This window comes from Mytilus edulis, chromosome 7, assembly GCF_963676685.1.
Source record: "Mytilus edulis chromosome 7, xbMytEdul2.2, whole genome shotgun sequence".
In the NCBI taxonomy this organism is placed as follows: domain Eukaryota; kingdom Metazoa; phylum Mollusca; class Bivalvia; order Mytilida; family Mytilidae; genus Mytilus; species Mytilus edulis.
Window position 1 is genome coordinate 75,451,274 of NC_092350.1, and position 16,592 is coordinate 75,467,865.

The 16,592-nt window shown below is 32.2% G+C and overlaps 2 protein-coding genes across 2 annotated transcripts in view; one reads left to right on the forward strand and one right to left on the reverse strand.

The window, feature by feature from the left end:
• Positions 1–2,375, forward strand: part of LOC139482528 (uncharacterized) — a 47,726-nt gene extending 45,351 nt beyond the window's left edge. The window contains exon 11 of the mRNA XM_071266440.1: positions 2,037–2,375. Coding sequence (XP_071122541.1) covers positions 2,037–2,344 — 308 coding nt within the window. The 3' untranslated portion in view covers positions 2,345–2,375. The remainder of the gene's footprint in view (positions 1–2,036) is intronic.
• Positions 1–16,592, reverse strand: part of LOC139482234 (uncharacterized) — a 398,699-nt gene that overhangs the window by 259,411 nt on the left and 122,696 nt on the right. The gene's annotated exons all lie outside the window — the stretch shown is intronic.

Here is a 16,592-nt window from a genome sequence, read left to right on the forward strand (position 1 = left end):
TGTAACAGCAAATTTTAATAACACAAAAAATCCGTATTTTCATGCCAGTACCGAAGTACTGGCTACTGGGCTGGTGATACCCTCGGGGACTAATAGTCCACCAGCAGAGGCATCGACCCAGTGGTAGTAATAAAATCAACGGTACCAATTTTGTTGCACCAGATGCGCATTTCGACAATACATGTCTCTTCAGTGATGCTCGTGGCCAAAATATTTGAAATCCAAAGCATATATAAAAGATGAAGAGCTATAATCCAAAAGGTCCAAAAAGTATTACCAAATTCGTGAAAGGAATCAGAGCTTTGCGTGAGGGAGATACATTCCTTAATTTATAATAATTTTTAATATTTTGTAACAGCAAATTTTAATAACACAAAAAATCCGTATTTATCCCGTGAATCCTCCTAAAATCATTCGGATTATAATGTTGAGAAAAAAGTATTTCAAAACGTTATAAAATAACGACATATGCATATTTTGAAACTGAGGTTTAACTTTCAATTTAACAAACTCCAATAATGTGACAACTCAAACATGTTTTAAACTTTGCTTTACAAGAAAATAAACGGCTGTTTCTCATTGTTTATTTTGTGAATACACATTCTATAAGTGTATACATATTTTAACCGGATCAATGACCATGACTGGACACTTCATTTATGAGTTTATCCTAAAACTCCTGTCTATATATGGACTGGTCTATGATGATCGAACTAGTTAAACTCCGCCCAGTCAAGTGGAATAAATAGAGTAATATATTAAAATTAATCGAATTCATTAATGCGGTTCAACAAAGAACAAGGTATGATTAAAGGCGTGTTTGGCCCCCCTTTTTAAAACTTTGAAGTTGGAACCCATCCCGCCGTTTAAATGAACAGCAGTATCTGCTCGTCCACATAGAACCTTTTTTTTTATTGTGATATGTGCTCAAATCTGTGCAAGCTACGACCTTGAAAAGGCCATGAACGACGGAAAGTGTAAAACAAACTACAACATTACAAATTAATCATGTTTGGAAAATTGGACATCAGCGCCAACGCAGACCATCCCATTCTTTTCAACGATCAACTCTCTTCTTACGTATCTTTCTATGGTTAAAACATCATGGTGGTCTACGTTAGTGCTCATGTCTTCAATTTAAAAAATGCTAAATTCTGTACCTCATATGGCAGAAATTACAAATTTTTAAACAGTTACTAGGCAGTATTTTTGGTGCTAGGTTGTTGCTAAGCATTTATTTAACTGAAATTGAATTGACTATTCATTTGCAACTCGATGCTATTATTTAACAAACAATTCTACCTTGAGTAATGCTAGTTGTAATGAGAAAGGAAAACATAAGTAATGATTTTGCTATTTAATAAAACCGTTGCTATGCAAAATTTCTATCACTGGAACACAAAAAAAATCATTGTTTTTGTTTAGTCTTAATACAAGGGCTATTTGTGATCTATATATAAACTTATTCCGGAAGGTAACCAACAACGTCCCTGATCATACCGTGTCCTTTAATATAATAAGAATACATAAATAATCCAATTAATGACCCTAACAGGTTTTAAATTTCATACAATGATTACAATGATTGATTTATAACAATGAGACAATAATATTTTTTTTTTAACATAACACAATAGAACATTGCTCAGTTACTGTATGAACATGGAAGAAAAGGTATTATGGTGGACAATCAATACATATGTAAGGATTACACTCCTTGAAACAATTCTATCTAATAATCGTTGAAAATATGGTGTTCAGAGCTGCATAAAAAGCGGTTCCAACTGATTAAATGTAAGGGTTGTTTTTCTTTCATGTTCACACGGCAACCAATTTCTAGATAGTTGTGTATTTAATATTTAAATGCAAGAATAGGATAAGCACCTTTGAAATATGACTGCTGGTTAAGAATGCATATAGTAGGCATTGGGCAATAACATGTATATATAAGAAAATTACTTAACTTTTAAGTACATGTTTATCTTCAGTGGTTATTAACCATACCATTTTTTATGAATATGTTTATATATTTTTAGATATTGCGGACTTTGATCTCCAAAAAATCCCCAATGACGGCGTTTTGAAAGAGTTGTCAAATCAGGTAGGAAACTGTGCACTACAATTGGGAATAGAACTAGGAGTGAGCATCAATGAAGTTGAGAACAGTTTATACAAGTTTCCTAAAGATTTACCTGGTTTAATAGAAGATATATTGAAGAAATGGAAGGCAAAGTCAATAATAAAAACATTCAAAAGTTTGATGCTGGCACTTCAACGCGTAAAAGGAGGTGGGGTGAAATATTTACACAGAATGTCAAAGAAAAATGAACAATGTCCAGCATGATGAATCTGTAGAAATAACACTGTATGGTAGAATTTGCATTCTTGTTTTTTTTTAATCTTCATTACAATTATAGAATGAAAAAAGTAAAATAATGTATCATAAAAATTGAAATATAATTGAATTTTGTATTTATTTACTCTTTCTTTTATTATACTAACTATGATTAGTAAACGTCATCCGAACAAAAGATAAAAATCCCTATTCTATCAACTAGCTATATATAGGTTAATACCAACCATTTTCTTCCGAATCTGCAAGAAACAAGTTTTGAATCTACACGTTCTGTTTCATTTGTTCGATTGGTTGCTATATTCGAGCATTTCATTTTGTCAGTTTTTGTGGACTTCCCCTTCAGGAGTTCACCCCAGAGTGGTATTATTGTTAATATTCTACTAATACAACTAATGTTATGCTACTTATAAATTCAGTCGAAATTTGGCCATACGATTAATTAGGATTAGACCGACTTTAACAGAATATTATATCTGAATGGACCAAACTGTCTTATAATGCATTCGGAAGCGCAATTAAATCCTAAAACGCACTTTGAGCATATGAATTTCTATTTTTCTATTTCTATCATTTGAAGAGGTCTTTAGTTTGTGACCAATTTATCCTCTTGTATTGTTCAAGCATTCTGAAGTACTGTTTTATATGCGAACATCCTTATTTGGAGTGTCTTACATAATAATAAATATGAATTCATAGCAAATCTTAGAATCCAGCTTATACACAAACACCATGCATGAAAATAAAGGAAGCATTTTACGTTGAGTGTTTCCATGAGATTTTCTAAATTTATCGTCATCATGAAAATGACCAAAGTTACAGACTTCATTATGTGTTTACACACTTTTAACACTCTTTGTATATACATCAACCCATTTTGTCCAATGTCCAGTATATAATAGCTAAAGTAATGCATTGTGTGTACATCGCCAGGAACTCTCATGACAATGTTTTGGATTAAAGAATAATAAGTTCATATGTAAGTATATGTACAATATCAAACGTCTGTTCAATCACATAGTCTGATAGTTTTTGAGACGAATATCAGTACGGCTATTGCTTTTAGTTTAACATATATGCATGTTTAAAAAAAACCTATGTTTCCTGATCTACATTGCTATTACAGACATTATTTTATGCAAAATATCGTGTCTTTTACACTGATAAAGAATTTAATTGTCGACATTTCAGTTCTTAGTGTCTATGTTGTTGTAGTGATGCATACATACCTGTGTCTTTGCGTCATGTTTGTATAGGTCTTTTTCAACTGATTGTTGTAGTCAGTTAATATGTTGAGCTGTTACACCACTTTCCAAGGTACATGTAGTTTGACGTTTGGGTGTCCGTAAACATGTTTCACCCACGACAAATTCATCATTGTTTTGTAAATAAATCTACAAAATCTATAAAAAAACCAGTTCTAGTACATTTATGTCAATTAAGGTGGTATGGGTGTCTTTCGCCATCTTGGATTGTAAAAAACAGAGAATCTAAGGTCCATATTTTCTATCAAGTTAGCAAAATTTGATGTAGGAATGCAGAAATTAAATGTGAATTTTCATTTTAAAGAATCAATTTATAAGAATATAACTTAGAAATATTAATATTTTTACAAGTGTAGATTAATTTTGGTTGTTTTTGAATATTTTCAAATTGGCATTTTAAGGGGAGGTAACTCTATAACAATGCATTTTCTGAAGGACTCTACATGAAATTTTCCTATTTTGATTTTTAGCCGGAAAAAACGTACGGTGACCCTATCTTTTCTTTTGATATTCTCAAAGCATTGTCTGAAAGCAATCTTTTCCTAATTTATTTTACAATTCTATCATTTTGTTTAGTTTCTATTCACAAAATGGTGTTTTTTCCTGTATAATCCATACAAAATTTGTCATTTTGTCACAACCTGTAGCTTGAGAAAATGCACGGTGACCTATCATTTTTATAATATTTTTGATCATGTATCAATAGATACTACATTTTGACAAAGTATGAACAAATTCTATCATTTTTATTTTAGACTACCATACCACCTTAATAAGGTCACAGCTTCCACAATTGTATGAAGGGCTTAATTTTTACTGAGAGTAATACATCTGTGTTCCTCATCTCAAGGTCCGTTAGGGATATTGACCCAACTAATATAGCATATTGAATGACTATTTCATTCAAAACTTTATACATCCATATTTCATAACACCTCACCACCTATAAGTTCATTTAAAAAATAAAACTGCAGAAGTTTAAATTTCAAATATACAACAAAAACATTAGGCGTAAGTGTTCAAAATCAGATTCCTCTTACTTGAGATGTGAATCGTCGAATTTAAGACATAATAATTAAGGGACCTTAATATCGTTCAAGACTGAGAGGATAACAACTTATATCGTCGTCTATCTAAAAAAAGATTAAAAACAGTTTCGTCAGGTCATTGAAGTCGCTATTTAATCGTATCATAAATATTGGTGTAAGCGGTAACAAAATTAAGATCGAAGAATAATCTTTATTCATCACACTACTTATATATACATACTTCACAATCATTATATATATTATATATACAATGTTATCACATTTTGAAAACAGTTTAAACAGTTATTAAAGCTTAAAACAATTATTGAATGTATGCTGATGGTTTTCCAATTCCGTCGCATAACCAACTTTATTTCGACATTGAAACTCAAAGACTAGTTAGTTGAAATATAACATTTAACAAAATGTTATGGAAAATCAGAGAAATTTCACAATAGATTTTTTAAAACAACGTTCTTATATACAACATCAAGAATTTCATATAAATACAAAATTCAAAAACAAATTAAAACTATCAACAAAAGATGATCGTCAGTATCATCCAGACGTAACTCATTACGATTTTACATCCACAAAGTCAAGTTCTATGTTTTTCTGATATATTTGATAATCAAACATCATCTCAATTTGCTTGTGCTACTTCTTCACATTTTCTATCATATTTTATAAAGTCCCTTCCATCTTCGCGACGAATTTATCAGGTAACATTCTACTTTTCTTCATCACCCCGTTTGAAATGATATCATCAATTCTAATTGCTATTATATTATCATTATTATATTATCATCATCATCGTCATCATTATCATTTCCATCCGATCTGATTGATCTGGATTTTGCCTTGCGGTTTTAATTTACAGTTATTGATCAACAGTAATATAAACGGTTTCTTGAAAAATACTTTATTATACCCTCGCTTAAAAAAAGGGGGGTTTACTGTTTTACCTCTGTCTGTCCATCCATTCATCCTTCCGTCAGTCCGTCCGTCCTATGAATATTTTTCGTCGCATTTTTCTCAGAAACTACAAGGATTTCTTAAATTTGGTTTCAGGGTTTATATATGTCCGCTTTACCATGTGGTGCGTTTTCAGAGTCATCACTCGACAACTTCCTGTTTATCGAACACTTGTCTGATTTTACACATGATAGCCAAGTTGAAAATTTTCGTCACATTTTTCTCAGGAACAACATTACAAGGATTTCTGAAATTTGGTTTCAGGGTTTATATAAGTCAGTTTTGTGTGTGGTGCGTTTTCAGAGTCATCACTCGACAACTTTCTGTTTACCGAACACTTGTATGATTATACACATGATAGCCAAGTTGAAAATTTTCTTCAAATTTTTCTCAGGAACTACAATAGAAGGATTTCTGATATTTGGTTTCAGGGTTTATATAAGTCAGCTATACCGTGCGTTGCGTTTTCAGATTCATCACTTCACAACTTCTTCTTTACCGAACACTTGTATGATTTTACACATGATAGCCAAGTTGAAAATTTTCGCCACATTTTTCTTAGAAACTACAATACAAGGATTTCTGACATTTGGTTTCAGGGTTTATATATGTCAGCTTTTCCGTGTAATGCGTTTCCAGAGTCATCACTCGACAATTTCCTGTTTACAGAACACTTGCATATTTTTATACTATTAATATTATCCACTTGCGGAGGGGTATCATCAGTGAGCAGTAGCTCGCAGTTTCACTTGTTTCTATTTGGAATTCTGATTCTTAATTAGATACATATATGAATGTTGTGGATATTCAAATAGCACATTTTGAAAAAAAAAGAATAACATAATACGCCTAAATGTATTTCAAGAATTAGGAACAACCTCCAAGTACTCACAAAACGGGTTGTGCTTATAATGATACATTTCAAGCTGCTAATTTTCTCCTTGAAAACATTAAGTACATTTCGGCAAAAACGTCTATCAACAGGTTGTAGGTATTCCTATGGACAGTAAGTACGACTTTTTGATAGCAGACTTTTATTTGTACTGCTTGCATTACAGTTTACAAAGAAACCCAATAAAGACTTGTCTTAATTCCATCCAATGGGAACTAATTGTGTCCCTCTCCTTGCCGATTTGTTTCTTTATTGTTATGCGACTGACTTCATACAGGAACTTCTTATGAAAAAAGATTAGAAGTTGGCAATATCCTTTAACTTTACTTTCAGCTATATAGATGATGTTCTCTCACTAAAAAATTCAAAATTCGAAAACACTGTTGAACGCATTTACCCAATCTAACTAGAGATAAAGGATACAACAGATACAATTTAGTCTGTCTCATATCTTGACTTACATCTAGAAATTGACAATGAGGATCGATTGAAAACAAAACTTTACGACAAAAGAGATTATTTTAGCTTCCAAATTGTGAACTTTCCGTTTCTATGTAGCAACATTCCACCAGCGCCTGCATAGGGAATATATATCCAAACTGATACGATAATCCCGGGCTTGTAATTCCTTTAATGATTTCCTTGATAGAGGGTTGCTGCTCACAAGGAATATATTAAACCAATATCTCCAAATGGTGAAGATTAAATCATCCCTTCGTAAATTTTACGGACGCCATCACGAGTTGGTTGACCGTTATAGAATGACCGTTTCACAGATATGTTCCTTACGTTCTAACTACATTCCCTTCCCTTTTCATGAATGTGACCTACCGAATTAACCAATTTACCGGGCCTGTAATAACATGAACAACACGACGGGTGCCACATGTAGAGAAGGATCTGCTCACCCTTCCGGAGCACCGAAAATCACCACCAGTTTCGTGTTGTTTATTCTTTTTGTTTTCTATGTTATGTCATTTGTACTATTAATTGTTCATTTTAGCCATGGCGTTGACAGTTGTTTTTCGATCGATAAGTTTGACTGTCCCTCTAGTATCTTTCGCCCCTCTTCCATTTGATTGATATTTTCTACAACAGTAAGTATTACCTTAACGATATTTGTTTCGTATAATAATCCAGATTTTTCTAAATAAACTGCCGAAATTTATAATAAATTAACAATTTGCCATTTTAAGGGTAAGTGGTTGCAAAAAGTTACTAGATGAAAGACTGAGGAAGTCGTAATGGGTTGCTCTCTTTGTATAAATCCTTATGTTAATAGGTTTTTTTTTATTTTCTCAAATAATTTGCGGCTATATAATGGTAAAACGATGCCGTCATCGTCGTCCAAACACATTTGGTTCCAGACAATAACTTGGAGTATTAGTGCATGGATCTCTATAAAAGTGTTCTACAGGATTCCATACAACAAAAGGGAGGTTTAAAATTGATTATGGGGACATTGCGAAAACCATTTAGGAAAAAAGGGCAAAAAAAAAATTGTTTTGTTTTCCGGACAATAACTTTCGTATAAGTATATGTATATCTATCAAATAATACCACACGGCTCTATACCACAAAAAGGAAGATTGGGATTGCGTTTTAGGGTTCTGATCCTTTTAGTTTATAAGTTTGGTTATGGTCCTTTTAGTTTATAAGTTTGTATTTAAAATAATAGAAATCCCGAGATACGGAAATGCTGTTGTTAGGCCATAACCCCCCTTAAAACTTCTAATTACGACGAAACACAGTTACAATTGTTCACTTGTAAGCGCACATCAGTGTGTTTTTCTCCAACAAGTCTTCACATACATGACATCATATGCAAAATGCAATCACAAAGATCAAAAAGCATAAGCCAAATACATTTTCTTGTACCTCTTGTTAAGTCTTTGCATTCAAATCGTCTTTATGATAAGAATTGTTATAAATAGCAGGGAAATATCCCCTTTTTATCACGATAGTTCTCCTGCAATCGCGAAACAATCATTATCTTATTTTTTCTTTTTAAGAATTTATTTTGTATTTCATTCAGGAGAAAAGTGAAACTGTATCATGTAAAAATAGAATGTTAAAGTAATTATTCCAGGATGGTCCCGAATCATTCTTTGGTTTAAATTTCAATTCTAAAAAGAAAAATACATTTTACATGTATCTTGTAAAATTTGTTTTTTCCTTTTTTTATTAAGGTCGTCTTTAGTTTTTTTTCTTCATTTATTTAAAACATCAAACTTTTAGAGAAACGGTATCACCGAAAAACGCACAACAATGGAGTTTCTCACTTTTAGGTAATGTTAGGACCGAAAACGTCAGGTATTTTTATCTAATACCTGAGTGCTAACTCGAAAATGTCAATTCTGACAAAAAGCATCGTTAGACGGGATGAGCTTTTAATATTCGGTTGTTCTAATGGACAGAATTAGACCAAGTATCTGAATTAGTATTTTGAAGAAAAATATTATTTTGCTTTTGTATACTTTTCAGACCCTATTTACCTATTAACCTATGACTTATTTTCGAATTTTATCAGTTTTGCAAGTGACCTTATATTAAAGAAATAATTCATGGTGGCTTGAACTTATCGTGATTTTACCTCGGGTTGGCACTTTATACTAAACATTTTACCACGAACGACAGCGAGTTGTAAAATATCAGCATAAAGGGCCAATCAGTGGTAAAATCACTGAAATTTTGCAAGCCCCCATGAATTATTTCTATTCCAAAAAGACAAAGACAGCAGTTCTTTTGGATCGAAGTGCTTTATGTGAACGGAAATATTTGCTGTTACTGTAATTGAACACGCTATTGACATTGAAGTAAACGAGGAAGAAAATTGAATAAATGGCATTCTTAAAAACGATATACAATACAGATTCGGATTAATTTGATTGACTATCCTACTTTCATTTAAGAATATAACATTATCCAATGTCTTGCCATCGTTTCTTTATGTTTTCATGTTTTGACGACTTTTAGTTTCCTATCCGTGCTCGAATTTTACCACGTCATTTTAGAATTTCCGACTGATCACGTACCCTAATAAGCATTTTATTTATGCAAACATATTGTAAATGTAAAATGAGAAACCGATGTTCATATAGTATGTTTAGGGCTTCTGCATAATTCATTGTATAATACATACAAAATGATATCAGTCACACAAAACCAATTCGTTAAAAAACAGACATACATAAAAAGACAACAACAACATACAACAGTGATAATTTGTTATTTGTTGTTTCTTTTTTATTTGTTGTTAAATTTTTTTTTTAGAATATACCTGTTATATATACTTTATGAAGTATATATACAGAATTTAATTTTGATCTTACGATGATAAGGTTTCCATGTAAACACGAAGAACTAGATTTAACCTGTCTTTTTAACGCTTTTATCATGTATTGTAACATAATTCTTTTAATTACTAAATGTTCTATTCTGTGAAACTATGATTGTCATCAAAACTCTTATAACAAATTCTTGTTGACAATATAATGAACCAATTTACAAATAAATGATATAAAATGTAACTAACATTAAAAGATAATGTGTCATAATTACAATATAATCAAATTTTCTACATAAGAAAACGCCTGTACCAAATGTACCAGGAATACGACAGTTATTATCCATTCGTTTGATGCGTTTGTGCTTATGATTTTGCCATTTGATTAGGGACTTTCCGTTTTGAATTTTCCTCAGAGTTTAGTATTTTTGTGATATAACTTTTTTCTAAGACTAGATCAACGAGTTGCGGACTTTTCCATTTAACACACAGGTAATTTGTATTTAAGTAAAAGTAAAGTGTTGATTACAAATTATCAGAGCTACTTCTACCATTGACTCGAAACCTTTCACCTCTTCTTCGATAATGTAAGACTGATATACCAAAACAAATTGTCACTAAAATTGTTTTATATTTGTCCATGTTTTTGTTTTTATTTGTGCCATTGAATCGTTTTCGACCTATGAGTTTGAATATCTTGCTTCTTTTTTCCAAAGTAACGTTCAATATTTGATTTGCATGAAAGCTTATATTAATTTTATCGCCAAATGCACTTTAAAGGTACAGAGAAAAAAGACAGATAGAGCAAGACAATATCCAATCAAAGTGCAAAGTTGTCTGAAACTTAAAGGCCGATGAATGAATACACCATATTCCTTTTTTTTGTACTCGGTTTATTTATCTAACGTTGATTGCAACACAAACAACAATTTCATCTTACACTTTTTAACTACACAATAGTGTGGGACAATTAACACTTTTGATGGAAGACAATCAGTAGGATATTATTGTAAATAGTGGGATAAACGGAAATACCATATTAAAGTGCACATTACATGTATGAGTTATTAATTAAGTTTTCGTAGAGCTCACGTTTTGGAAAGATTGAAAAGTCTACTAAACTAGAGGCTTCGAGGAGCCTGTGCCGCTCACCTGATATATTTTTTTACATTGATGCATGAAATAATGCAACCATTAAACTTTTGCTTTAGTTTAAGAGATTTAAGCCAAAAACTGCATTTTACTCATATGTTCTATTTTTAGCCTTGTCGGGTTATCAGACACATTTTTTAAACTAGATACCTTAAAAATGATTGTGGCCAAGTTTGGTTAAAATTGCCTTAGTTTCAGAGGAGAAGATTTTTGTAAAAGAATACAAAAAATTACGAAAATTTGTTAAATATTGACTATAAAGGGCAATAAATCCTAAAGGGGTCAATTGACAATTTTGGTCTTGTTGACTTATTTGTAGATCTTACTTTGCTGACCATTATTGCTGTTTAAAGTTTATCTCTATCTATAAAAATATTCAAGATAATAAACAAAAACGGCAAAATTTCCTAACAATTACCAATTCTAGGGCAGCAACCCAACAACAGGTTGTCTGAAAATTTCAGGGCAGATACATCTCACGTGATAAACATTTAACTCCATGTTAGATTTGCTCTCAAAGTTTAAGTTTCAAGGATATAAGCCAAAAACTGCATTTTACCCATATGCTCTATTTTTAGCCATGTCGGCCATGTTGGTTGACAGGCGGGGTCATTGGACACTTTTTAAAACTATATACCCTAATGATGATTATGGACAAGTTTGGTTAAATTTGGCCCTGAAGTTTCAGAGAAGATTTTTGTAAAAGTTAACAGACGACGACGACGACGGACGACAGACGCCAAGTAAAAGCTCACTTGGCATTTCAGTCCAGGTGAGCTAAAAAAGAAAACAGAAAACAGACGTTCAACATTATCATTATTTATTCTTCAGCCTATGAATAATTAACTGGATTTTTGTATGGTCACCTTGATTTCATTCAAAACCATCGAAAGAGTTTTTTAAGAAATAGGGATTTCCCCATTTCAGTGTATAATAGATATAGGAAGATGTGGTGTGAGTGCCAATGAGACAACTCTCCATCCAAATAGCAATTTAAAAATTAAACCATTATAGGTTAAAGTACGGCCTTCAACACGGAGCCTTGGCTCACACCGAACAACAAGCTATAAAGGGCCCCAAAATTACTAGTGTAAAACCATTCAAACGGGAAAACCAACGGTCTAATCTATATAAGCTCATTTAATTTGTTTGACAAACTTATCAAAAATGGTCTCTTTACTTTTCTACATTGGTTAGAGGTATAGGGGGAGGGTTGAGATCTCACAAACATGTTTAATCCCGCCGCATTTTTGCGCCTGTCCCAAGTCAGGAGCCTCTGGCCTTTGTTAGTCTTGTATTATTTTAATTTTAGTTTCTTGTGTACAATTTGGAAATTAGTATGGCGTTCATTATCACTGAACTAGTATATATTAGTTTAGGGGCCAGCTGAAGGACGCCTCCGGGTGCGGGAATATTGAAGACCTGTTGGTGACCTTCTGCTGTAGTGTTTTTTTTTTATTTGGTCGGGTTGTTGTCTCTTTGACACATTCCCCATTTCCATTCTCAATTTTACAATAAAAATGTTAAGGGATTAAAAGTGGGAAAGTTAGAATCTAAGGAGAACCAGTATAGCCCAGGCTGTGTTCGTGTTGCTTTTCAAAATATTGTGATAACTCCACATATATGAGCAGGTCATGAGGAATGCAGACTGAAATAAATATAGCTCAACATGCAGACTTCTTATACGTTCAGGTATTTCACATCCAATCTTTTATGGTAATATTCTTTATAAAGCACAAAAATGTCAGTATTCACCTCAGAAGCTAACAAAACCTTTAAATAGACTTATTAAGAAGGGATATAGTTACGATACTGTTGTCAGGCCGTTAAAGATTGCATATTTTGGCTTTAATATTGATTCACTTATAGGGTCTTTGCATCGGAACTAAACACATATATTTAAAAACCAGTTGTTGACATGACACGGGTTATGCTCTTCTCATATATTTTATGATGGTATGATACTAAACTCCTAACGGGAGGGATTGTGCCTGATATTCATATGATGAAAACATAATCTTTCAATCAGTTTAATTGAGGTCTGGAGCTGGCATGTCAGTTAACTGCTAGTAGTATGTTGTTATTCATGTATTATTGTCATTTTGCTTATTTTCTTTTGTTACATCTTCGGACTTCTCTTGAACTGACTTTTAATGTGCGTTATGTTATGCGTTTACTTTTCTACATTGTCTAGAGGTATAGGGGAGGGTTTAACATGTCTAACCCCGCCGCATTTTTGCGCCTGTCCCAAGTGAGGAGCCTCTGGCCTTTGTTAGTCTTGTATTATTTTTACTTTTAGTTTCTCGTGTATAATTTGGAGTTTAGTATGACTTCCATTATCACTGAACTAGTATACATGTACATATTTGTTTAGGGGCCAGCTGAAGGACGCCTCCGAGTGCGGGAATTTCTCGCTGCATTGAAGACCTATTGGTGACCTTCTGTTGTTGTCTGTTCTGTGGTCGGGTTGTCTCTTTGACACATTCGCCATTTCCATACTCAATTTTACAATAGAAGGTTTTTACCGATTAAATTGAGACGACGTTTCTGTGTCTCATTTCACGAGATAAATCATGTATGAGTTTTCGTATTTATAAGTCTAAAGGCTGCAAAATTATAGCCTTCCATGTACAGTTTAACTTTAACAAAATCGTATAATAGACCACAGAAACACAAATATTCAAAGTTCTAAAGGTGATCATCAGTTATAATAAAAATTTCCTTTCATTTCGTTTGTTGAACTTCAGAGAAAATGTTATACATCAATGTCATGAACAAAAGAAATCTTATAAATTTGTACAAATGTCAAAATAGGAAACTATACAGAAAACAAATGAACCAACGAAGTAATCTTTTCAAGATCTAAATAAGGGAAGTGATCTTATCCATAACATACCAGTCGCAGTAGGTAAGAATACAACAGTATTATAGCCGTTGGATCAACAGATAATGATTTGAAGGACAGTCCTAAATAGTTATAGAAAGTCTATTAAAGGGACGTTCAAAGTCATAAGTCGATAATAAACTGACAACGCCATGTCAAAAATAAGGACCAAATAGTTTATAAAATAAACATAGAAAACTTAAGACTGATCTACACGAACCGTCGTGATGTAACAACAAATAAGTCTAATTCAGTAGTTCACATCCGCGGAAAAGAGGACGGGATTGTGGTTACAATAATTGGAACATATCTGCCGTCATCTGCGAAACAGATATTTCATCACGGTCAACCAACTCATGTTAGTGTCCGAATTGTTTTAAAAGGAATGATTTCTTTTCTTTACCAGTTGAGACTTTTGGTTCAATAGCTTCCATGTGAGCAGCAATCGTCTATCAAAGAAATCATGATAGGAAATGCAAGCCCTTTAATTTTTAAAGCAATATAATCATAAGAAGGTTGATGCAGAAATTCTTTGTGTTTAATTCCTACAGGTAGAAACATACTTCTGCAATAAATACGTATATTCATTTATTAAGGTGGTACCTAACACTACAGGGAGATAACTCTGTAAAGTCACCTAAACGTTTTTATCACGTTGTGTTGTAAAAGGAATATTAAGCTTCTCAATGATCAAAATTGGTGTTTGTCAAATTGCTATATAATCAGTGTATTTTTTCTGACAAAACGGTTGGTTCAAAATGTTTTATATTTTAATATTTTGTTAAAGGATTGACTTTGACAAAATTTTATGAAAATTAAACGAGCCAAATTAATTTTTGTGAAAGTGTTGGGTACCACCTTTAAGGGTTTGTCTAATTCATGACATACATGGCAAAAAACAGTCTACAAACCACTCATAGAGTATATTGAAATAAGCAAAACGAAAACAATAAAAAACTAGTTATAATCTTGGGACTTCCGAGAGAACTATACATGTTACATTCTTACTTTTACTCAAGTTGGTACCAATCCGGTTACAAATCTCATTATCAGACATATACGCGGAAAAAGAACGGACAACATCATGATTTGGAAAATTGGAACACTTTCGTGTTCTTCTGTGACAGAAAAAGATGGTCATACTGTTTGTGATGACGTTCTATTAGAACTTTCATAAAGAAGATTTCAAATTTACCAAATGAACTTTTTTGTGTAAGCATCAATCCTATACCAAAGAAAGCATATTAGGAAAAAAATATATTTACAAAAAAAAAACGAAATCCAAGGTAAATTTAAAAAAGGGGAACTCCTTAAAACCTGACAAAATCAATCTATGACTATTTCCATAAGAAGGATGAATGGATAACAACTGTTATATTCATGATTTGGTGTAGGCATTTTCAGACGATTAGTAAGTTAAACCTGATTTCATATCTGGCGGAACTTCCTACTTGTATGAATAACCTCATCATCAATACCAGAGCACATTAGTTAAGCAGCGGTTTTGCAACGTAGTCTTTTCGTTAATTTTATTTTGAAAATGAGTTTTCCTCGACTTATTGTTTGAAAAAACCTTTCTTTTTATAAAAAATATATAATGTTGCATATGCATCCACCTAGAGATGTTTGTCTTTTGTTCAAACTTATTGTTCTAAATCATTGCTTTATTGATATATTTCTCAAATAATGTAGCAGAAAATGAAGTTTTCAAAATATTCAAATTAAACTTTTATATCATCATCAATAGTACTTTTATATAATGTCTGTCTTTCGTTTATTCGTCGTCCTGAACATGCATGAAATATTTGCCACTGGACGTAAAGCAAACAACAATCAATCAGTAAATCTTTTATTCGTTTACTCCCTTGATTTGACCGACCGTCATAATTTGAAGTAACTTTCACATTTTGTGATATCTTATGGTTTTGTACATCAATTATGATAATAATGCTATTAATTATTCAAACCAATTGCAGTTCAGTAACCGTTAGTACTCTAATGTTCGACTTCCCATTTCTGGTTCTAACTTTGTAAGTTTTGTTGGGATTTTTTTTCAATTTTGTTTGTACTTCTTCCAATCATGCTACTATCTAAGAGTAGGGGATAGCTGGTCCCTCATTATGATTTTAACTGTTTAAATTTTTATGATCATCGATTTGAGACCCAAATAATACCATTGCAAATATAAGGTAAAAGTCCGAATCTGCCTATTCCCGCCATATAAAAAAATCAAATAGATCCAAAAGGAGCTCCACAACCTCTGATTACTTTAGCTTATTTTGTTCCTCAACTTATGCTCTTATGACTTTTAGTTTTAATGTTAAATTCTAGATTTTTTAAATTGCACCTAAGTACATCCTTAATATTTATTCCTTTTTTTTCAAATGGCGGGATAAGGCTGACTCGGACTTTTACCTTATATTTGCAATGGTATTATTTGGGTCTCAAATCGAAAGAAAAGATATCTGGAATCTGCTTTACTTTTGGTAAATGACCTTTAAAGAGCTATTGAAGTCTTATATGAAAAGAAAAATGGGTGTTATGGCGCAATATATCTTACCCTGTATCTTATCCTGCATCTCAGGAAATAAACAAAGGATTCCAAATACCAACTTTCTATAACAACCTTATTTCACATTTAAAAAAAATCTAAGGTTTATGTTTCAGATATTTATGCTCCTCCGATATTTCTATTTAAACAATATAGACTTTATTGTTGTTATTATAGTATTCTCTTTAATGAGCAAGATTATCTCA